Below are 25457 nucleotides of genomic sequence, written 5' to 3' on the forward strand. Positions count from 1 at the left end.
ACACTTTGGTATTACATGAGCCATCATCATTTCTATTTATGCTATATGCCACTAAGCCTAATGGATCTTAATTTTCTTGAGATGAAATGTTTATTTCACCACTTAGCAAGGGTTCTGCTTGTCTATTGCTGGTCACAAAACATTCCAAAGTCTAGTGGCTTAAAGTCATTTTTATCAGCTCTCATGATTGTAGGGTTGACTGTGCCTGTGGGTAATTCCCGTTGGTTATCTCTACAGTGCTTTCTGTTTGATGTCAACTGAGGCTCTAGTCCTGTGAAGGAGTCACTGGGTTGGACATCTGAAACATTTTCCACTTACATGATTTCACTTTCTGCTTGCCATTGTCTAAGAGTCTGTTGGTCCCAAGCACAGTCTCTGTACATGATTTCCTATATCTCACTGGCTTCCCACAGCATGGCAGCTGGATTTTGAAAGAATATCTCAAGAGACCTGGGAAGAAACTGCAATATGTTTTTAATGTCCCATCCTCTTATGTCTTACAGTATCACTTCTTCCACAGCTTGTTAGTCAAGCAAGTCATTAAGCTAAGTCCTGATTCACAGTGAGAATTAGACCGCATTTGTTGTGAAGGGCATGACAAGGTCAAATTGCAGAACAACATGCAGTGTGGGTGATACTGTTGTGATCATCTTTGAAATGACGAAGTCTATGAAACGGGTTTTGATAAGTACATACACCCATGTTATTACCCCATTACATCGTGCATCCTTCCATTCAACCCCTATTCTAGCCCCTCCTATTGTCCTCCTATAGGCCATTAGTGTATAACAGCTTTGCCTTTTCATGAACTTCATCTAATTATTAGTATACATGATGGTTAGTTTTAATTGTTAATTTAACGCAACCGTGGATCATCTTGGAAGAGTTTCAATGAGGGATTGCTAAAATCAAATTGGCCTGTGGGCCTGTCTGTGGAGGACTCTGTCTTAATGTGATACAAATATGGCTTTTATTTTATATTAATACCTGATATTTCTGAAAAATGCTTATTTTATGCAGTACTATAAACTTAAAATGCATGTATTAGTCATAAATCACAGTTGGAGGATTTAAAGGTACAAGAAATATTATTTTTGGTCTTTCTTTTAAGTTAACTGTGTGTGGTGATTTGAATAAGAATGTCCCCCATAAGTCCCTAGTATTTGGAAATTTTATCCCCAGTTTGTGGCAGTGATTTGGAGGGTCTTAGGAGGTGTGGCCTTGCTGGAGGAAGCCTTCACTGGGGGTGGACTTTGAGATACTTAAACCTTGCCAGCAGCTCTCTGCTTCCTGTGCCTGCTTGAAGATGTGATGCCTGAGCTTTCTGCTCCAGCCACCTTTGCCTCTATGCCTCCCTGCCATTATGGACTCTGACCCTCTGGAACTGTAAGCTCAAATAAACTCTCCTTTTCTAAGATGCTTTGGTCAGTGTTTTATCACAGCAATAGAAGAATAACTAATACACTATGCATAGTTCAAGCCTCTGTTGGATATACAGTCTCAGTTTTTATTGATTTCCCCATGCTTCGGGAGTAGACATTTCACTATAATTATAGTTTTCATTTTCCTGAAGAATATTATTTTGAGCAGATAACTATGGGCAACACTCTTTCCCTGGGCTTGGGCCCTGGCCTGTATGAGTAGAGGAAGCTGGCCAAGCACTAAGCATGCATGTGGCCATTTTCTCTCTACTTTTGACTATAGATATGATATGACCTGCTATCTCAAGATCCTGCTACCTTGATTTCTCTACAGTGTAAGAAATAAATCATTACACTCCATTTTCAGTATGAGCTGTATTTAGAGCTCCTCAGAGAATCAAATATCGGCAGGAGGCACTAGGTTCCATTTTTCTCTAGCTAGCAGCTGGCACTTACTTTTCTAGGTGCTCTCAATTCATTTTAGGATTAGAAAGCTACAGACAATCTGCTTCATGACTGAAGTTATCAGAAAAGAGGGGGCTCTGGGGTTCCAGGAGGATAGGGAATTGGGGAAGGAGGCTATACTAGACACTGGGAATATAGATTGCAACTCTCTGGAGTACCAGCTTATGGGCAAAGGAGCAAGAATTTTTTTTTTTTTTTGTGAACAGGGACTATTAAAAAAAAACCCCTCTGTTTCATACTTGGTATGCCAGACATTTTTGCCTTATCTCTAGGCTGTCTCCCACTTCTGCACAATCATAAAATAAAATCTCTTATTTTTGCCAGTCTCTTGCATTTGTTATTACAGAGTGAAGGTCTTGTTTCTCACAATAGTGGTGAACTGTCACCTAGAATTGTGGGCTGAAATAAACCTTTTCACTCCTAAGCTGCTTTCTATCAGGATATTAAAAAAATTATATGTCATTTTTTATTTTAAGTATATGAATGTATTGCCTGAATGTATGTAAGTGCACCTGTGTCATGCAATGCCAGTGGAGGTCAGAAGAGGGTGTCAGATCCCTTGGAATTGGAGTTACAGATGGTTGTCAGCCACCATATGGGTGCTAGTGTTCCAACCCAGGTCCTCTAAGAGCAGCAACTACTCTTAACCACTGAGCCATCTCTTCAGCCCTGTGTTTGCCTTTTTTCCAACATAATGCTTTTTGAGTTTGCTCTTTCTTACCAGTGAGAATACTGTTCTAAAAACATACCACAGGTTGTTTTTCATTCTTCTTATATGTTTGAGTTGTCTCTGGTTTTGAACTATTATGAATAACTCTGCTATACAAATTGCTGTGCAATGTTTTTGTGAAAACGTTTTCATTTCTTTTGAAATGAATTTTCTGGATCAGAGGGTAGACTTATGAGTGACTTTCAAAGGCACACACAAATAGATTTTCTAAGTGTTTATAGCTTATTTCCATTTCCATCAGCAATGTAGGAAGAGTTCCATTGTTCAGTACCTAACTTATCATTTGGCATTGCTTCTAAAGTCAGCAATTTCAGTTAGTGAGAAATAGAATTTCGTTATTATTACAGTTTTAATTTTCCTGAAGAATATTATTTTGAACATATTGACTTTTTAAATCTTTTTCAGATGTTTTTCTATATATCATTGATCCATTCTCTTTAAAATTCTCTTAATTTCTATTTTCTGGACTATATTTTTCTATTATTTTCATCTTTTGCTATATTAACTAATTAGTTTTAATGGCTCTTCATTGTTAAATGCTTATCTGATATTTCTTTTGAAGGACCATTTTGTCACACATCATAAATTTGTACACATAAAGTGATTTTATTATTCAGTTCTAAGTATTATAGAAATTTTGTTGCTATTTCATTTTTTTATCTACATATGATTTATAATTATTTTTATTTCCCAATATATGGAGGATTTTTAATTTTTCAAAATGTTTTCTAATTTAGTTATGCCTTGAGGTCAAGGAACCTAATGTCCTCATGTAGATTTCCTAATTTTCAATTTGCTAAAGTGATCATTGCTGGATAGACTGTGATTAGTTTCTAGAAACTGTATTTGGGAAGAATATATCTTCTCCAATGGTTCAGTATGAAACTCTGTATATGTCCATTTGATCAAATATCTTAATTGTGTGGTTTGACACTCTCTGCACCTTTGCATGCTGTTTTCTTTCATCTTGTCTTGTTGCTGCCTATTTGACTGATCAGTAAAGATGTAACTCAAACCGCTTTTCACTGAGTTACTCTCCTGGAGCCACACTGGCGAACTTTCTTTCTCCAGCTATCTACGTACTAGTTCAAAAGAGCTGTTCATGCCTTTAGGAGCTTAGTTAAAATTTGGTTAGTTTTCTGTTATTTCTTGGATTTCAGGGTTTCTAATTTAGTTTCACAAAGTTACTTTTAAAGCAGGATCTTAAAGCTTAGTGCTAACTTTCTGCTTTTACTAGCACTGAAGGATCACTGATTCTTTTTAAAAAATACTTGATTCTTTCAGAATTTCTTATATGTATGCAATGTATTTTGATCATTCCACATTTTACTACCCCTCCATCTCCTCTCAGACCTCCCTCCTGCCATCACCCACTCCCAGCTTCATGTCCTCTTTTCATAAATCACTAAGTTCAGTTTTTGCTGTCTGTATGTGCTATCCATGGGAGCACGGGCAACCTACCACTTTCCAGACAATGATTGAAAGTCTCTACCCTAGTAGTCTTCAACTATGAGCTCCTCATTTAGGGGTAGAGCTTTGTGGCTATGCTGGAATTTTGACTGGTGATCTTGTGCAGGCAACGACAGTTGCTGGTCTCTATATGCAAGTGCATTCACAGGCACATATGCCTATGCACACATACACACAGAGTCCTAATACAGTTATTTAAATTACTTTTATAAATTTTTATTATACTCATTCTTTTTAAATCTTTTGAAATTTTTACTTTTCATCTCTGTTTTAGTGTTTTGAAGGAGATGCATCTTAGCTCTGGAAATTGTTATTGAATATGTCAATGCTGTTGTAATGAAATGCTTCTTCTGATTGTGTGGTTATTAAATAAATAATTTAAAGAAGTCTCATCTTTTGAAACATGGTTTCTAACTGAACTTGGTGCTCACTGATTGGCTAGACTGACTGACCAGTGAAGTCTAGAGATCTGCCTGTCCCTGCTTCCCTGTGCTAGTGTTACAGATGCATGAAATTGAAGTCTGGCCTTTTAATGAGTTCTGGCATCTATTTCTACAGGGTGAAGAATGTAAAGTCCAGGACACTGGAGGAAGAGCTGGATCTTAGGAAGAGTCTATGTCAACAGTAACTGTGGTTTCATCTTTTATCTCATTATTTGAAGGGATTCTTTATTAAAAAAAGAGATCAATCAAGGCTGAAGAGAAGGCTCAGTGTCTAAAAGTGCTTACTGCTCTGGCCCCCTCTGATACCTGCTCACACGTGGTACATATAAACTCAGGCACACATACACGCACACACACACACACACACACACACACACACACACACCCATAAATGAAAAAGATGAGCCCAATCTTATGATCAACTTTGTTCACTTGAGGTTGTACTTCCATAATGATCTGAAAATTCAGTGACTTACCAGTGTTTGAGGGAATATCAGAGAATCAAGGCATATTTAAATATTAAGAATCATTTTAATACGCCTCTCATTTTTATATCATCTTCTGATTCAGAAAAAAACATAATGGTTCTTTTTTGACAGTAAGGTACAAGGGAAAAGACACAATTAACAAGTCCAGTTTATCTTCTTGTATTTCATGCTGTGATTTCCCTACAGAGCAAAAATGAACATGTCATATGTTCTATAACAAAAGAAAACATCTGGCTTCACTTCCATTTTAAATTGTCTGGTATGGTATTAGGTACAATGAGACATGCCAGCTTCTGTCTCTCTCCATTTCCCAAGTCAACATGCTGTCTGCTTATTACTGTCCTTAGGAAGAATAAAATGGTACAAATTTATATTGGAAGCTTTATCATATGGTTAAAGATTTCAAGATTATGGCTTTTAAAATTTTATTTTATTTTTTACCAAATAGTGTATCAGAGGCTGAATGTTTTAGTTACATTATTGATTAGTTTGTTATTATGTGTACCTACTCTTGACCTTCTAACTATAAATTTATTTTTGCTAATCTCTTTTTGTAGGTGATTTTCAACCATTCATTTCATTCATGCTATTTCCGTATCTCAGGGAATTCAGGCTCATCAACTCAAAATAAACTTTTGGATAAAATATGTATTTTACATGTGCATGTATTTAGTATATAACAATCATATATCATGTTTCATCATCTATCAAATGACTATCATATGTTAGTACTTTAATGAGATATTTCACTTCATTGAATCTACATGTGACTCTGTTATCATCCATCTTATAACAGGAAGCTGAAACTTGAGCAAATGTTGAAAGGAGGGGCACAGAAATCAAGTCCCCAGTCTCCCTGTTGACCTTTCTACTTCCCTGCTCCTCGCAATAAGGACTGCCATAGAAGATAGAGGTGGCGCTTTCTGTTCCTCCCAGGTGGCAAGTCCTCACATGGATCCCTGTGAGGGGTCCTATCTATTGGCCAAATTCTGGTTTTAAATTTGCTGCTGCCTGAGAACTGCCAGGCACAGCCTTGTTCAGTCAATGAGTGTGAAGAGTTACCACCCTCTGCTTTCATAAGCTGCACATTCTGCTCAGCTCCTCTACCAAAGTTCCCAGGGAGTCTAGGACGTTCTGGTCAGAATCTGGAGAGTTGAAACTATCCCCCACTTCCCATCCTCCTTCCAGGTTCCTTCTCTCCTTGCCCTTTTCTTTCCATCTCTTTCCATGCTAGTGTCATACCCTGCCTCCTTTAAGAAAACTCAGATCAGTTCAGTTGATTGAAAACTCACCAGGTAATTCTGTTTTCTATTTTCATCTCTCCCTAAGCATCCGTGGCCTTTGGAGTGGCCCACTCCATGTATGAGATGTTTAATAATGCCACTTTGTTTACTTTAACACGGAGGTGCTGGGTTAAATTATTGTTTTATATACTTTTAAAAAAGTGATTGGTGAACTAAGTTTCATACATTAGTTTATAAGCAGAAGAAAGCATTTGACCTTCAAGATGGCAGCGACTTTCAGATACATGTTGAATGGAAAGACAAGCCATCAAGGAGAAGAAAATGTTTGTGGAAGTTACATCAGATAAATGATGTTACAGGACATCCCCAACCCAACAATAAGAGAGCACACAGCCTGGGTATAAAATGGGACAAAAGCCTTCACAGACACTTCAGTAAAGATGGTATGTAGAAATAACAAGTCAAGTATAAAGACAGCCCGATGATATATCATCATGGAAGTGCAAATAAAAAATGAATACACTTACTAGAATGCCAAAAGTCAGAACACCAACAAAGTAAAAATCAATGCAAATATCAATAAGGACTCTCATGAACTGTTTGGGAGATAAAAATGTTTCAGCCGAATTAGAAGGCAAGTTAGAAGTTTCTTATAAAACTTAACACATTTTAAACCTATAATCCAGCGATCACTCTCCTTGGCATTTACCAGTAAGAGTTGCAAACCTAAGTTCACGGAAAATTCTGCACACAAATGTTATAACAGACTTATTTATAAATGCAAAAACTTTGGAGCAACCAAGATGCCCTTCAGTGGATAAATGGATAAAGCAACTGGTATAGCCACACAACGAAACAACATTTAACACTAAAAAATGTACTATCATGCCCTGGAAATATAAGGAAGGATCTTAACTGCATACTACTAACTGAAAGACACAAATCTGAAAAGACTACATACTGGACAAGGTAAAACTATACCTATTACATATTAGGTGTAGAGGTGAGAGGGTGGGGGAGAAGGATGAAGGAGCAGAATGAGCACAGAGGATTTTTAAGGCAGTGAAAATACAATATAAGGAACTGTAACACATGTACATCATTATGCACTTGGCCAAGCTCATACAATGTATAACCCTGAATAACTTGAGTGTAGTCCTTGAACTGAATGACTGTGATGCGTCAGCGCAGGCTCATCAACTCTAATAAGTATATCTGTCTTATACGGGATGCTGATAATAGGTGAGTTGCACACATACAGAAGTAGATGTGCATCAGAAATTTCTCTATTTTCTTTTCAGTCTTGTGAACTTGAAACTGCTCTAAAAGTATAAAATCTTTAATAAACAAGAACCCCATGTGTGCACAAAGAACAAGTGTTGTAAATATCAAAATTTTCATATGACAAATGACCTTCACGCTTATGATATTTAATCTTGATTGTCAACTTCATGGGATTTAGAATCACTTGAGTGTGTCTGTGTGGATTTTCTAGTGAGGTTAATTGAGGTGGAAGATCCACCACAAATGTGGGTACCACCATTCCATGGGCTGGGGTCCTGGACTGAATACAAAGGTAAAAGCGAGCTGAACAGCAGGATTAATCACTTTTCTTCCCGAATGTGGATGTAGTATGACCAGTTGTCTCATGTTCCTGCCATGTTGCTGTCTACCCCATGGTAGACTGACTGTAACTTTAAACTGTGTGCCAAAATAAACCCTTAAGTTGCTTTTGTCTGGTCATTTGTCACAGCAATGAGGAAAGGTGGTAATACCTAAAAATAAGTAACAGTAACATAATGCTCCTAAATTTTATGTAAACTGGATTTCAATAATCTTTGCACGGACTAATAGTATATTGCTACTATTTATTTTAATGACACTCATTGTAAAACAGAAATCTGAAATAAGAATCATGACAGCAATAGCAGAAATTTAAAAGCTTAAAAATAAATTTCCAGACATTAATTCTAACTTTTGCCTAGCATAAAACAAATAAAATTTTGCTTAATTTTTTATTTTCATTCTCTGAGAATTCCATATATGTGTACAATGAAGCATGATCATATACACCACCATTTCCCCTCCGTCTTCAACCACATCCCCTAACACCTCTCCCCCCCAACTTCATTTCTTTTTATAACCCACTAAGTCTAATTAGTACTGCCTCTATGTGCATTGTGTGAAGCCATGCAGTGGAATATGGGAAATCTACCAGTGGCCACACCTTCAAGCAAGAATGATTCTTCATTCTCTAGGCAGTTGTAACTGCCAGTACCTCCTCAGTAAGGAGTGGGGCCTGGGGATCATTTACCTAATTTATATGGTAATTAATCTACATATATTTCCCATTCTAATTTGTATTTTTTCAGCTTTATTTTTGGAATATGCAATATTTCAAGAATGGTGGGCTAGGTCTTAGTGTCTCCTGAGGTTTCTGCCTTCTTTTGAAGTTATCTTTACCTGGATTTACTGAAATAACTTTGTAATTTTATATGACTTATACTAAGCCCTTGTCAACTCATTTGTTCATTTCTACTTCTTGGCAATCATTCTTGAGGCTATGAGAATCATGTTCTTGTTGGTATGAATTTATAGTTACTTTCCTGAGTGTCTTTTAAGGTGGAAATGTTTGATGTTGACAATTGTAGCTATTAAATAAAATATACCTCTGTAAAGACTAATCAGGCTTAGAGCAGTCTACACTAAATGGAAGCCCACTTTGAATGGTCCCACCCAATAGCTCAGGGAAGCTGCTGACTTAAATGGTGCTTCATCCTTCTAATGGATTTAGATAATTAGAAGCAGGTCTTGCCATACCACAATAGCAACAGATACTCATATTTCTACATTTATGAGACTTTTTATGCCAGATCTTTTTGCCTGATCCAGTTTGTCCTGTGCCATCTGCTCTAATTCTAATGAGAAGCACAGGGAAATGATCAAGGGGAGTGAGGTTAGAGCTCCTAGTCTCCAGATTGCCTCCTATAGGATAGCCTCAAATTGCTTGCATCTCTCGGCCAAAGAACAAAGCTTTTAATTACACCTCCACTCTCCTACAGCTACACTTTCTTGTTAGACCCTGAGAATGCTTTCTTGTTTTATAGCTGTCCGTGTCTTTGGAAAGAATTCTCTCAGTTGCCCCATATCAGTGTACTCTGTTTCCTGCCAAAATCTTAAATGATGTAAATAAAGTATTAGCTTTTGAATTTAGCCATTTTAAAAAAGAAGAGGGGGTGTGGTGTGGCTGGAGAGATGGCTCAGTGGTTAAGAGCACTCTTGCAGAGGACCTGGGTTCGATTCCCAGGATGACATGGTAACTAACAATCATGTGTCACTCCAGTTCCAGGGAATCCAATGACATCTTCTGACCTCTGAGGGAATTAATTGCATGACATGGTTGCACTTACAAACATGCAGGCAGCACACTCATACACATAAAATAAAAATAAAATATTTTTAAAGAAGAAATGGAAGGCAGTTCCACCAACCTCACCAGCCACCACTGCCACCATAATGTTTTCAGGAATGCCTTCGAGTTCACGTGCTGACAGTGGCAGTAATCAAAGACTTCAGCAAGTTCAAGTTGATGAGGTGGTTGACATCATGAGAGTCAGTGTGGTTAAGGTGTTAGAAAGAGACCAGAAGATCTCCAAGTTAGATGACCACACAGATGCACTGCAGGCTGGTGCTTCTCAGTTTGAAACAAGTGCTGCCACGTTGAAGAGAAAATACTGGTGGAAGAACCTCAAGATGTGGGTGACAGAGAGCAGAGTCCGGATGATGGTCATCACCATCATCATTGTGTGCTGTGTCTCTTAATGAAAAAACAATGAAACTGAAGCCTAGGAACCTCTTCAAGACTTTTGATTTAGAACCTGCTGTATTATCAAGCTTACCTAATATTAGTCCCAAATGATAATTTTTGTCAATTCATATACAACTCCATGCTTAGGAAATGTGCTTTTGTTCTTTAATATGCACTTGAGGCTAGAAGCACAGCCAACCCTTCCCACAAGTTGCACAGTGTCCTCGCAGATTACAAGTGGACAGGTAAAGAGGACTTCTCATGCTCCAGGCTGCAGAATTGAGGCAGGTACTGTTACTGATGACTTGCTCGATTCCAGGAAGGGGGTTTTGTTCCAAGTCAGGGATCCTGGTCATCTGACAGTATGTTCAGAACCACACTGTAAGCCTTTGAGTAATTAGATGTCCAACTTGCACCTTCCAGAAAGAACACTACTGACTAACACGAATCTGTGACAATAACGGTGTGCCTTATTCTGATACTTCCTTGTTTTAAGAGAACCCTCCTTTTTATAAAGCACTACTGACTTGCTGTATTTAGGATGCTGGTAAAGAGCTTTTACTCTTACATTAGATATGAAAATGTTTACTTTCCTGTACTTATTATGTATCACTTGCTAAAATAGTATTTTAATAAAAAATAACCCCTTTAAACAGTTTTTATATAACTATGTCCAAAGTTTCTATTTTGTCAAAAGTTAAATATAAATAAGATATCCTTAAGTCTGTCCCTGACAGATTAAATCCAAGTTAGTGCCAAATGCAGCTCAAGATGCCTTTCAAGAAAAAATGTTAATACCGTGTGAAACTTCAACATCTTGACAGTCCTTCCTTGCCTATGAAACGCTGTAGATAATGCAGCCCCCTTAGGTTTGGAATCTTTCACAGGGCCTGGAGGTTTGAGCTGAACTCATAACCGTAGATGAGCCAGAGTTTATGCAGTAGTTTGCAGACCATCAGCTGTGGACTCCAGGGTCTTCCTAAGAATAATGTGAGAAGCAGCTCTGTAGCCCTCATGTAAGACCATCTGTGGATGTGATCGTTATCTGGCCCAGTCCTCATAGACCAGAGCTTTCTGATTGTTTACTGTTTCCACTTATATTCCACTTTCTAAATCAGCTTTCTAAATGGTCACTTCCTGACAGGAAAGCTAGCCAGAGATGCTTGCTGCTCTTTGCAAGCTGCTCCTGTCACCCTGAGGCTTTTGCTGTGTATGTGATACTTTTTATCAGGGTATGTGGTTCAAAGGTGGGGAGTTCAGGCATGAATGAAAATGGCCAAGGGAACAGCAAAGGAGAAGCACATAGGATTTACTACTCTGTGGCCAGTTATTACTAGAATGTTCTAAATTCGTGTTTGTATGCAGTGTGGTAGCAGTCAAGATGTCATAAAACCTGATTTATTTCTTTTAATATCTGCTCCCCTAACATCACTGAAACAGCCAAGTGTTGAAGGCATGCCTTGCATATGCCTGGCTGTGGGAAAGCAGTCATCAGTCCAGGGCCTCTGTCCTGGTCTGAGTCCACAACCTCGGTGCTATCTCCTTAATACTCAGTCCTATGTAACCCACTGGCTCCTACATTAACCCAGGAATTCCTCACTTCTCTGTGCATTTAGCTGGGAACTTCCCTGCTATAATGACCTGAATAAAGTGTTTATTAACATAAAAAAGAAATGGAAAATAATTTAGTATAAATGTGAACACCTATATCTTATTTTATTGTGCTTGCTAAATATCCCACTAAACACAAATAACATGTCTTAGCTTTGTAAATACTCTAATAAAAATATGCTCAGATAGTCTTTCAAAGGAAAAGAAATATGAGTAATAGGGAAAGCCAAGAAGGTATAACCTAAATGACAAAAAGACAAGCGGCATAAAAAGACATTAACAAACTGCCTCACACAGAAAACCCCCAAAAAATCAATAAACATGTCATCCAGTAGCAACAACCAGACTTGATAGAAAGCCTCCTCTATGCCAGTCTGTTCTGAGCAATTTACATATTTTGAACTATGTATTTGTTACAGGGAGTCTATGAGGAGGTGCTCTCCTGTTTATAGGTATAGAAACCAAGGCAGAGCAGTTAAGTAAATCTGTTGGACTTGTTTAGCCTGTTCGCCTATCTGGCTGCTGTGCTGTTTTTGCAGTGTTTTTGCTAATAAGACTATTAAAGACTATATCTTATGTAACATAGTAGAAAACATGAATTTGAGATCCAAAGTTAATTTGATTCCCATGAGTTTAAATTATTCCTTAATAGGGTATTCTTAAGCCCAATTTTCTTCTTGCTACTTTTTCTAACCTTTACACAGGATTTATTATTTATACTGTTAGTAAATTTGTATTCTAACATATATTTAATATTTTCTTTAGGTTTACTGATCTATAACTATGCCTGGTAATAATTTACCTGTGATTAATAAATTTGGAGTAATATCTTCCTCTTATCATGAGAAGCTCTTGAAATTTAATTTTGAAAATGCAAATCATAAGGAGAGTCATAAACCCAAGTAAGTAAGTTTTGTATTTTTTATGTAAAGGATCCAGTTCATTTTAGAGAGCATTGAGAGTTCAGAAAATTGTGAAAAATGTTTAAAAATGACCATAACTCTGTAACCGAGGTTGAAAGTTTACTATTTTTAAATAGCTTATTTTTAGTTTTAATTTTTTGTTTTTGTGCATAATATTATACATGGTATTGTCTTTACATTATTTCTGTCTCTTCCAGTCCCCCTAAACTCCTCCCATGTCACCCCAATCCATCTCAATTTCTTATCCTTTTTAAATTATTGTTACATATACATAAACTTCATATATATATATCCCTTATATATGACTGTGAAATAGTGTTCCTATGGCTTTAAAAATATGGCTGGTAAATTTAGAGGAACCTGGAACACGTATACGTATGCCTGGAGAGCCTTTTCTCATGAGAAAGTTTATGCAAGGATGCTTGCTGAGGAGTTATCTTCAGCATGCCGGTACTCCGCTTGTTTCTCAGGAGACACTTTTATCTCTCAAGGCATATTATGGTGGTTGTGTTATCCTGCTCATTATATTTTACTAAATTGCTGAATTCTAGCCACGTTATTATCCACTGTTCTGCAAACATTCAATCGTAGCTCTAATGAATATGAGTATAAAAACAGAGTTGCCTGTGCCTTTTGGCATTCGGGCATGGATGAGGAAATAAGAGAAAAACAAGAAAACCGCACGAGTCCCCTGGTCTTTTATCAGTTCCGTGTTAATCCATTCAGGTCCGGTGGCTGCCCCCTAGCAGCCACAATATGTAACATACTGAGTCCATTTAGTGGTGCTTCTGTGTACCTGTGTTCAGCGCTGTCCACTTGGGATTAGATAATCTCTCAAGAAGCTAGTCTCCGGAGAAAATTGATTATCCTTCCCTCAGAATCCAGTGATTTCTTGTAGCTCTTCATCTTGGAGTAGGGCCCAGTGGAATTTTCCCCATCTACCTTGGCATGTCAACTGGTTTTGTCATATGCAGATCTTGTTAGACTACCATACTGTAGAGATCTCATTGATGTAGCTTCCTCATCAAGTTTAAAGTGCATTAAGTAACAGCAGGTAAATCTTGTCCCTTTGACTCTTATATTCTTTCCACCCCCTTTTCCATGATATTCCCTTAGTCTTAGGTATAGAGGTTGCATTGTAGATGTGTCACTTAGGGATGGGCACCTCACAGACACTTATTTGTAGTGTTGACCAGTTACAGAACTTTGGAATAATCTCCATCTGTTGTACTATAATGATCATATACTTCAGAAAGTTGTGAATTATACATATTTTATTTGAAATAGATATTTAAAAATATTTCTGCATATTTTAAATTGCTACTAGAACTCATGAAATGCATGCTACAAAAATCTTTAATACTGGATATTTTAGTTATTTTAGTCTTTTGCTATTTTAAATTTAGATCTAACGGAATGTTTTCCTATTTTAGAAATTATTTTCTTGTGGTAAACTTTCTAAAATAAATGCAAGTGCAACTTAGAATGGTTGTAAAGAGTTTACAACCAAAACAAGTGTATTTTTTCTAGGTTTATTTTATTTTATTTTTAGTTGTTATGCTTCTCTCAAGGTTCTAATATCACAGTAATCTGAGTAAAAATGAAAGACGATGGGGAAGTTATTATCTATCAATAACACTATGGTGATAAAATTTGTAATATATTGTCTAAAAAGTTGTACTGTAAGTTAAGAAAAATGCATGTAATATATTTAATTTTATATTGAAAAAATAATTTGGGTTGAGTATCTGTGCAATCAGAAGACTTTAGTATGTAAAATTAAAACAATATTATTTATTAATTGCCTTTTACGCAGGTTTGTTCTTTTACTCTTGGGCTATATTACATTCACCATTGTGAAATCTTTTGATATTTTGAAGAAATTGGCATGTGGGAAGTTAAAATGTATTTTCAAAAGCTTGTACTTCCTTTTAAAAGTTTCCTCTCATATTATCAGTTACACACACACACACACACACACACACACACACATACACACCACTACATAAGGGTAGATTTGTGTAATAACTTCTATTTGCAAAGGGAAAGAAATTGTTAAAGGAGCTGTATTTATTTCCCATTATATATTAACAGGAGGTGTGGGGGAACAATTAAGGCATTCAGTATCTGTACAGAAAGCAGAAAATGATTTGCTTTCCATATCTTCAATGATACGTTGCAGACTACACTTCATATTGAAAAATAATTGAGTAAGCTAAAATTATTTATAAGATATATTCTAAACCTAAAAGTTGAATTAGATATTTTTTTCATTCTTAGACTTTATTTTACTTTAGAAAGAAATTCTTTTTTCTCATAGCTTATGAAAAAGCTGAGGTAGGATGTTTAATTTCAGAAAATATATTTTACACATGCTCTATCCTCTGGAAGGGAAGCAGGGTGTGTCTGTGTTCACTATTGGGGAACTCTCTATAAAGTGCAGTAACTATTATTTTATTAAGACATATTCATCACAAACTCCTATAGATCATTCTGAGGGATTGTAGAAATAGAGGTAAAAGATCTTGAGTCAGACAGTTTTTAAATCTTATTTTATTTATTTATTTTTGTTTTGTATTTGAGATGGGAATCTCCTTGTAGCCACAGCTACTCTGAAACTCACTATATAGACCAAGCCTTGATCTCACAGAGATCCACCTGCCTCTGCCTCCCAAGTGCTGGGATCAAAGGAGTGTACCACCATTGCAGTCAGACAGCTTATTTTAAAAACTGCTTTTGCTTACTTTCAAAGATATGAACTTCAGTATGATACTTATTTCTAAGCCTCATTTTCCTTTTCAATAAAACAAAATGCATTCTGCACATTTCAATCAGTATATATAAAGCAAACAGCAGATGTTAACTAAGCAAATTATATGTATAATGATAAAGAGAAACTTAAGAAACTCAGGTCACAGCAAGGAATACTAGATAGCTGCATCAATGCTGAATTACAGGACATATTTCTGTGGGCCTGCAGGTAGGCCTTAGATGAGTTCTTGGTCCTTTGTAATTATATGTTTTAAGCACAATTTCTTTATTTCACTATTATCAGCACATGTCTCCTTCAAGTCACCATCACCTAGCTCCTGTCCTTGTGATCAGCTTCCCACTGGTTCTGCGCTCACCCACTTGTTCTCTGAACAACAGTCTTAGATTCCTTTTAAGAATGTAAATGTTATTTTTTATGTTCTAATTTAACCTCTGCAGTGTCTTTGCATTACATCTAGAGTAAAATTCTACACTACCACATAGTCTAAATGACATCCAAGATCTGGTCCCAGGCTATTTCCCTGAACTCAGGTAGAAGACCATATAAGAGAAGAACTCATAAGTTACAGAAGAAAATATAGTCATGTAGACACATAAAACTTTAATGTGTTCCCATGCTGAGCATAACAATGAAAAATAAAATGTTATACTAAGATAAAAATATCTGTAATCATTGCTCACAAAATTTTAATGATGATTGTACTAGTTATCATTAAGCAACTATTCAGTTTGTGTCAATCACTGTTTTTTTTTTATATCTAGGTGTCTGACAAACATTTTCTTTATCTTTTAAAACTTGTTTTGACAATTTCATACATGTACATAATGCAATCTGGCTACTCTCAGCCCCACACCCTCTTTAATGCTCTCCCACACCGATTTCCCCCTTTCCTCCCTCCTTGTCTCTTTTCTGGATTCATTTATTTTGTTATGTGATCTATTTGGTTTAAAGGAGACCATCTGTATGGCTATTGCACTGGGACTTACCCATTGGAGCCAGATGAAAGCAATGACTGGAAGCAATGATTCTCCCTTCCCTATAGCTCTCCAGAGGAATAGTTCAGCAGGAAGGATAGGGCCCCTAGTCCCTCTTAACCCTTGTCTGGCTGTTGATGTGCACCCATTCTTATTCAGGCCCAATGGAGTCATCCATAGTTGAGAGTTCATGATTGCAGTGACCGTGTATTGACTAGAACATGGCGTTTTCTCCATATCTTTTGGCTCTTACAGTCTTTCTGTACCCTTTCCCACAATATTTCCTGGACCTTGGTGGGGTTGGCATGAATGCCTTGTTTAGGAAAGAGTACTCAACTACCACTTATTCTCAGTACCTTGTGCAGACATAAGACTGCCTTCATTGCAATTCTCAGAAAAAGAGGTTTCTCTGATTAAGACTGAGAGTGGTAATTGCTAAAGCTGGAGAAATGGCTCCATGGTTAAGAGCACTGGCTGCTCTTGCAGAGGACCCAGGTTCAGTTTCCAGTTCCCTTATGACAGCTAACAACCCTCTGTAACTCCAGTTCCAGGGGATCCGCTGCCTTCTTCTGACCTCTGGGGACAGTTTATGACATGAGTGCACTTACATATATGCAGGCAATACACTCATACATAAAATAAAAATAATAAAATATAAAAAAGAATAAGGGTGATAATTGTCTATTGCTATAAATATATATTTAGAAAGTGGATTGAATCTATGCCAATTTAACTGAATAACAGAATTAAGCTCCCCTCAAGATCTTACTTCCTACCCTTTCATGGACTTCTGAGTGAATTTCTAGTACCAGGTATGAATTCCCTCTTCTGGAGTGGTCCTCAAATCCAACCAAAACTGAGCTGGAAGCTTCCTCACTCCTGGCTTGCTTTCATGCTGCCTACAGGTACTATGCAGACTGTCTGAAGAGAAAAGGCATCCATAGTTTTCCCTAGCTGTGAACCCTGGATCTATGACACCAACCTATCAGACAAGTTAGGCCCAACTGTGCAATAGTGACATGATGTTATAGGGGCAACCAATTACTTTAAAAAAAATCTAAATTTTTTCATTGACAACTCCATACATGTATACAATGTAATGTAATTACTCTTATCCTCACTGTCTCCTATCACCCTCCTACCCCTGTCAATCACTATCTTCTTCCTATGAATCTTTTTTGCACATTTATACCTTTTTGTTTTATTTTGTTACCTATTGAGTTTAATCAAGGCTGTGTGTGTAACCATGGGTTTGGAACTCTCCATTGGAACTTGGTGGACTTACCAGTGGGTATGTAACTAAAGTCAATGACTCTTTCTCCTGCCAGACTTTTTCAGTACCCAAGTTTTCAACAGGGAGCAGTGTTAGGGCCCCATGAACTCCTTGTTCATCCCACCACTGAGTTTTGACAGGTCCGGTCTTGTGTGGTTCCAGTGCAGGTAACTGCAGGTGGTGTGAGTTTGATTGCAATGGTTGTGTCATCCCCAGAACATGGCATTTTGCAGCCCTTCCCTTTTCTAGCTCTTCCATTCTTACTGCCTAATGTTCCCCAAGTCTTAGAGAGGGTAGTATATGTGTGTTGTTTAGGGCTTAGTACATTACTGTCATTTATTCTCAGCATCATGAGCAGTGTCAACCACTCTTTTAAGTACAATATTGTATTAGTAAGTGACTTGTAGAAGGAAGAGTTTATTTGAGCTTGTGGTTCCAAAGGGGCAAGAGTCCATCATGGTGGGGAGGCATGGCAACAGAAGTGACTGGTGGAGGAGCGGAAGCTAAGTTCTTACATCTTGAAGCAGGCACAGGAAGCAAGAGAGTGACTTGACTAGTAGATGTGAAAAATGTTACCATTGAAATCTACCTGATGACTTTATATCCATGCTCAGATGCTAAGGAGCTCAGAAAGTAACCAACTGTGACTAGTAATAATCAGATATATAGAGATTAGAAATGCATGTGCATCTTAGTCTCATTGTATTAAAAATGATTTTTTTTCTGTATGAAACTGTGTATTTTAATAATGAAATGGAGATCTTTTGTAAACATTAAAAACTCATTTAATTTTGTCTTATAGAGTTTATAATGAGTAAAAGATTGTACAAAAAAAATTTATATAATAACCACATAATTAGTAGAAGCATTTCATTACAACAGCATTGACATACTCAATAACAGTTTCCAGAGATTGAATATGTCAATGCTGTGGTAATAAAATGCCTCTTCTAATCATTTGGCTATGAAATAAATAATCAAAATAATAATAATAATAATTAGTAGATGTGAAAAACATTACCATTGAAATCTACCTGATGACTTTATATCCATGCTCAGATGCCAAGGAGCTCAGAAATTAACCGACTGTCACTAGTAATAATCAGATATATAGAGATTAGAAATTCATGTGAAAACGTCTCAATGTCTATTGCCTTGGAATGAATTCTTCTGTATGAAACTGTATTTTAATAATGAAATGGAGATCTTTTTAAAAGGCTAAAACCTAAAGTATAATGACACACATTGTATACAGTTTAGGTGTTTGACTTAATACCTTGAAGTGCATGTATATAGTGAAATAATCATTACGATAGAGCTAATTAACATATTTATCACTGTACATAGTTACCCGTTATGAAATTGTAATGACAGCTCTTCCTCATTAGCAAATTTCAAGGACAGATACAATACTGTAAAGTATATTTGCACTGTAATCCACTCTATCTACAGAACCTAACTCATATAAATGAAACTTTATACCATTGACCAATAAATATCTCCTCATTTTCTTCTCCCTTCAGGTCCTGGCAATTACTCTTCTGCCCTCTATTTCTGTGTTTGACTATTTTAGATTCTATATTAAGTGAGAGCATATAGTATTTGCTCTTCTACACATTACTCAGCATACTGAGTGTAATGTCCTCATGATCCATTCATGTTGTTACAAATGACAGGATTTTTCTCTTGTTTTCAAAGGTTGAGTAGTATTCTGTTATTTACACACCCTGCATTTTCTTCATCCGCTCATCTACTGACAGGCTCTTAAAGTACTTCCATTTTTTTCTCTATTATCAATAATGATTCAATGAACATGGGAGATTAGATATTTTTGGGAATACTGATTGCATTTCTATTACATATAAATGCCCAGAATTAGGACTGTCAGATCATAAGGTATCTCTACTTATCTTTTTTTTCTTTCTTTCAAACTTCATACTGTGTCTTATAATTGTGTAAACACTTTATGTTCCCAGGGCTCTCTTTTCTCATTATCACAATTGATACTCATTATTTCCTTCGGAAAGTCTGAGAGTTTGTTAATTGATTTTATCTTTACAAAATAAAACTAAATTTTGATGACTTTTTCTATTGTTTTTATTTCTCTATTTGATTTTTTGTTATTCTAATCTTTATTGTTTGCTTTTTCTTTTTATTCTTCTATTCATTTAAGTGTAAGGTTAAGTAATTTATTTGAAATCTTCTTTTCATGTAGGCATTTATGCCCTGCCTCTACCTCACAAATGCTGGAACATGCCACCAGAGCTGGTTTAACCTCTCCATTGTTTTGATGCCAGTTTCGTCCCCATGTGTGATACTGATGATGCAAAAATAGACATGTCTAATCTGAGCTGTCTCCTTTTGATTGAAGCTTACATACATGCCTGCTTACTCTCCCTCTCCATTTGTCTGATAATTGCCATCTCAAATATGTCCGGCTCAGTTGAATCATGACCCCTTTTTTTAAACCTATTTGGTAACTCATTGGTCAATCTAATGTGATAACACTCATTATCCAAACCCTTCTCCATACTTAGACTGCTGTTACCCTGACCTGAACCACCATTATCTCTTACTTAACCACACGTCTGCCTAGCTAAGTTCATATGTCCCACTTCCCTAACTCTGGATCTCAGCAGACCATGAGTAAGCCCTACTCATCTTGCTGCAGCTTTGCAATATCTTCCCTCTTGTGCAGCAGGAGTACTATGGTACTATGGCTACTAGTTCCCTATCTGACTTTCTCCACTCTCCTTTCCTTCTTTGACACTTCACTGTAGCCATAGTTATACAGCTTCTATATAGATAGAATAAAGATTTCACTTAAACTGGGCCAACATTGATTTATGTGATGAGATCAATCAGTCTTCAGCTTATTGAAGCTGTACTTGATTTTTATTTGTAAAAAAAAAAAAATCTATCCCAAAGCCTACTCTCAGGAACCTTTTCCAAAGGATGAAGGCCTGTTGAAATGGCAATTTGTTCCTCAAGATGAGAATATAAAAAGATTAAAAAGGAATCCTGCACACAGCTTTTATTTTATTGTTTTGTTTGTCTGTGAAACATTGTTATTAAAAAGTAAAATACTTTGTGTAGGAAACTGTTATGCTTAGCCACTAGGAGTTGATTAATTAAAATTTGAAAATTATAGCTTTAATTATTTTCTGTATAGGCCATCGTTTTCAATCACAAAAGAATTCATCCTGAAATTTAATCAAGTGCAGGATCCCACAGAGAAAGTAGAACTGTTGGAACAAGCTAGAAAACTCATTACCAGGTGTAAGGTAAGAGATGGTACAGCAGCTACTCCACAGGTAGACTTTCTTTCCTAGTTGGTAAATGATTACACATTCTAAAATATTGAAAGAAGAAAACAAAGATGTGGGTATAGCTTCCTTCAACTGTAAGTCAACAGAACTAAAATGTGAATGTAAATTAAATTAGAAACTTATAACCAAACAATTCAATGTCAAATGTGTTAGTGGGAAGGTTCCCCATGAAAGCAAAAATATAAAGTTCTTAATAACTCTGACAATAAACCATTATCCTGAAAGAATGACTTTCAGAATATATTTAAGAAATACCAAACATACAAATAGAAAAGATGCACATTTTGATTTGCATTTTTCATTCTTCCCCATAACAGAGGAAGCTGGGTCTCAAGACGCTGGGCTCTGGCAAGCATGTGCACCTCCCAACTGCATGGACTGAAGTCATATATCTGGCTCAATGCAAAGGAGAAATCCAAGATGGTAAGTGTTCTATCTGAACTCACCTAAGGGATCTGGAATGCTTTGTGGATTATTAGGAAAGAAATTATTTGAGACAACTTTAAGTTTTGCAAATTTTGCAGGTGACAAGAAAAATTGGCCATTCTCCATCAAAATATATGCTGCTGTTTCTTTATTAGAGTTTCTTTTATAATTCTGAATTTATGAATTTGACTGCTCAACTTTTATTTTTATTTTTTAATTGAATTTTTTACAATATATTTTGATCATATTTAGAACTCCCCTCATTGGCATCACCCCTTACTATCCACATCCAATTGCATGTACTCTATTATACATGCATATAATAATATATAATTACAATATATTACAATAAACATCTAATATATATTGTATTAATTACTTTTCTGTTGCTGTGATAAAAAATCATGACCAAAGAAACTTTAAAAAGCAAGAGTTTATTTGAGCTTACAGTTCCAGGGGAATTAGAGTCTGTCGTGGTGGGGAGGCATGGTGGCAGGAGATCGCCAGAGCAAGAGTGGAAAGCAGAGGTTCACTGGTTGCCAATAGTTCTTAACCATATTCTGTTTCCTTATGTCATACACCACCCCTGGCTCTTTCAGTCTTTCCATCCTCTCTTCCACAATGGTCCCTGAGCCCTGAATGGCAAAAATTTAATATATGTGTCCTACCCAGGGACAAGTACCCTGCTGTCTCTTATTGTTCGCATTTGGTCCAGTTGTGGTTATCTGTGTTAATCACCATCTGCTGCATGAAGAATCTTCACTGGTGAGAGATGAGAGATACATTAATACTCTTTCTGCCCCCTGATCCACTGTGTTCCCTGACCCTTAGGTGTAGAGGCTGCATTATAGATGTGTCACTTATGGCTGAGCATCTCGCAGTTATTCTCTGTATTGCATTGACCACTTGTGGAACTCCATAATAGTTTCCATCTGTTCCAAAAACACACTATTTTGATGAGTGGTAAGAGGTACATTTGTCTGTAAATATAAAAATACATACTTGGAATACAGTAACAAATTACTTTGGTCTAGGTATGTGCAAAGGTGGATTTTTCTCTAGGATCTGTGACCTCTCCATTCATGTCTATTTGGCTATGTTTACAGTACCACAAATAAGTTTCATCTCACTGAGCTGTCTTTAAGTCCAGTTGGACAGCTGTTGATTACCCCAAGATGAAAGTAGTGACACTGCACTGTGATGGTTTGAATGTGAATGTCCTCCATAGGCTTCAAGTATTTGGACATTCTGTCCCCAGTTGGTGACGCTGTTTTGGGAGGTCTTAGAGGTGTGGCTATGCTGGAGGAAACACATCATTGGGGGCAGGCTTAGGGAGTTCTTAAGCCTTGCTGGATTTTGAGTTACTCTTTCGCTTCCTATGCTTGCTCGAAGATGTGAGTACTCCTCCGGCCACCTCTGCCACCATGCCTCCTTGCCATGATGGACTCTTGTCCCTTTGGAACTGAAAGCTAAATAAATTCTTCTTCCTATAAGTTGCTTTGGTCAGTGTTTCTGTCACAGAAACAGAAAAGTAACTAATACATGCACCAACAGTGATAGTTTTCTGGGCCAGTTATTGTGTTTATTAGGATGTACAGCCGGGTTGGTCCATTTATTGGTTTTCTGCCTTTGCAGCTTGCATAGTATCCTCTGATATTAGGAGAACTAGTCTTCAGGGAGGAGGCTTACAAGACAGTTCTAGTTCCATTGCCCTAAGTCCTATGTCTAAAGTACGTCCTGTTTTCAGCAATAGAGTCTTTTCTTGCAAGTTTTGGGAGGTAATCAATGGCTGTGTCAGTAGCCTGTGTTATTTTAGGAGTCCCTTGGACTATCCTGAATACAAACTACAAAGAGAGGTTTCTCTTGCCTGACACTGTGCTTTTTTGTTATATAGCCTTCAACTATACACATGAACTCATGTGTATATATATATTATATGTATATTTTTCAGTAGGGCTTTGAACTGATACATTTACCTCTGGTTTTTCACATCACTTAAGCATTATTTATCTCTCTTCTCTTTCCACCAGGAATGATAAGGTAGGGGGTCTAAATATGATGAAGAGATATTGTATGAAGTTCACAGAAAGTCAATAAATGTGTGCGCCTTTTGTCTTAGCACTCAGGAGGCAGAGATAGGCAGGTCTCTATGAGACGGAGGCCTATCTGATTTACATAGGAAGTTCTAGGCCAGCTGGGGCTACAGGGAGACCCAGTCTCTGAAAACAAACAAATATAAAAACTAAAAAGCCCTTGCTCAGTCCTAGCCTTTAATACATTTTCCAAAAATTTGTAATTAAAAAGTCATTATGCATTGTCATTGGGTAATTCCACAAACAATAGGCACTATAAATAAATTTGTTTCTTCATTTTATAATTCTTACTCATAAAACATTAGTCAAATGGCCATTTAGGTATTTTTTAAAATTTGTTTTAGACAGAAAGCATAGCTTGTTACCTTTTTATTTATCACTTCTCCCTTATATATCTCCTTTCAAATAACCTCTAAGCAGTCTAAAAAAGAAAATATTTTTTATAGAGGGAATAAAAGTCCTTCCTGCATTAAATGGAATGTTATGTGTATGCTTTTTAAAATAAAATTTGGGATGTTGACTGCATAAGTTCTGAGACTATTTTGCCATGTAAATTGGGGTTTGTAATGCTACAAAAAACTCCAACCAGTGGGAGACAGAATCCCTGTTTGTGCTGAAGGTGTCTTAATGACCCCTCATCACTGTGCTACCCATAGCCTGGCCTCTATCTGATGTTTGCCTGGTATGTTGTGAGCTGTTGTGGTTTATGACAGTGAAACCTCCTGCTCTTCAGTGCCAACTGAGAAGGGGAGGGGGAGGGAAAAGAAGAGGACCAGGAGCAACGGTGGAAGGAGTGGGGAGAGCATAAGGAAGAGAATCAGGTTAAAAACCATTTTCTTTGCTGACTTAGCCTTGGAAACCACCCAGTATGACTTCTGTTGGGTTGTTCTGAGGCAATCTTTTAGACCTGCTGATGTTTAAAACAAAGGAAGCATAGAATTCACCTCTCAATAGGAAGAGTAGAGAAGTATTTATGAATATGCTCTGCCATCAGAATCTGATGAACAAATTCTGAATTGAAGATGTAAGTTTAGCATGGAGGAAAGCAAAATCAATTTTTTTAGTGACAGGATTTCAATTTGTTAATATTTCAGAAGCTTTAAACATGCTCAATGTGTCCCTGGACCATGCTTCCTTTGACCGTGATCAACTTCCTGCCCTGTTTTTCCTTGCGGAATCAGTTTTATATCGACTCTCTTGCGATGCATCCATGAAGGGATTTTTATATTCAGTTGAGATAAAACTGGTAAAGGTATGTTTAAATTTGTTAAAAATATCTTTGGTTGTTATAGGTACAAGTGATGGTAATTATATGATGTTTGTTTTAGGATCAGACAAGACATGAGCTTTTATTTTGGAATATTCTCTTGTTTGGTAGGTTAATCATATTAAGAGAAAATAGTATATTACTGCTTGGTAGTCAAGTTGACATAGTTGAGAAAATATGATTTCAAAACTATGTAAGAAAATAATTATTTAGACATTGTTTTATAAGTATTCAAGATGTTGTTTTAAGGATTTTTTTTTAATGCTGTGAAGTTTCTTATTTAAAACTTCTGAGAAATAACCTTCATCTCTCGATTTGAGAAGGTGAGTGGTCCACTAAGTATTCTGTCATTTTTGTGGCCACCTTCCCACAGCTCACATTTTATATAGTTCTGAAGCAGGCGCAGTCAATCTTTGTAATGATCACTGTTGACTATGGAAAAAGTTACTACATAATTAACTTAAGAATAAATGGTTGTATGATTGCAAACAAATTAAGCTTAAATATTGGTTTTATTATTACAAAAATGGAAAGAAAATTTTGTTTATTAGAGGAAGCATTTCATTACAACAGCATTAACCTATTCAATAACATCCAGAGCAAAGATGCATCTCTTTCAATATTGGCTGTACATTTTTAGGTTCACAATTGAATTAATACAGTTATACAATATTGAACTCAGTATAAACTCTATAAACAAAATTAAAGGAGGTCTTAAC

The 25457-nt window shown here is 36.6% G+C and overlaps 1 protein-coding gene and 1 pseudogene across 1 annotated transcript in view; both read left to right on the forward strand.

Moving 5' to 3' along the window:
• The first annotated feature begins 9777 nt into the window (after nucleotides 1-9777).
• Nucleotides 9778-10083, forward strand: LOC103752285 (annotated as a pseudogene).
• Nucleotides 10084-12463: 2380 nt separating this feature from the next.
• Nucleotides 12464-25457, forward strand: part of Tmem232 (transmembrane protein 232) — a gene marked incomplete at its 5' end in the record, with an annotated part of 281982 nt that continues 268988 nt past the window's right edge. Inside the window, 4 exons of the mRNA XM_008856022.1 lie at nucleotides 12464-12582; nucleotides 20796-20907; nucleotides 21270-21375; nucleotides 24566-24723. Coding sequence (XP_008854244.1) covers nucleotides 12464-12582; nucleotides 20796-20907; nucleotides 21270-21375; nucleotides 24566-24723 — 495 coding nt within the window. The remainder of the gene's footprint in view (nucleotides 12583-20795; nucleotides 20908-21269; nucleotides 21376-24565; nucleotides 24724-25457) is intronic.

This window comes from Nannospalax galili, unplaced genomic scaffold, assembly GCF_000622305.1.
Source record: "Nannospalax galili isolate Female #2095 unplaced genomic scaffold, S.galili_v1.0 scaffold27, whole genome shotgun sequence".
In the NCBI taxonomy this organism is placed as follows: domain Eukaryota; kingdom Metazoa; phylum Chordata; class Mammalia; order Rodentia; family Spalacidae; genus Nannospalax; species Nannospalax galili.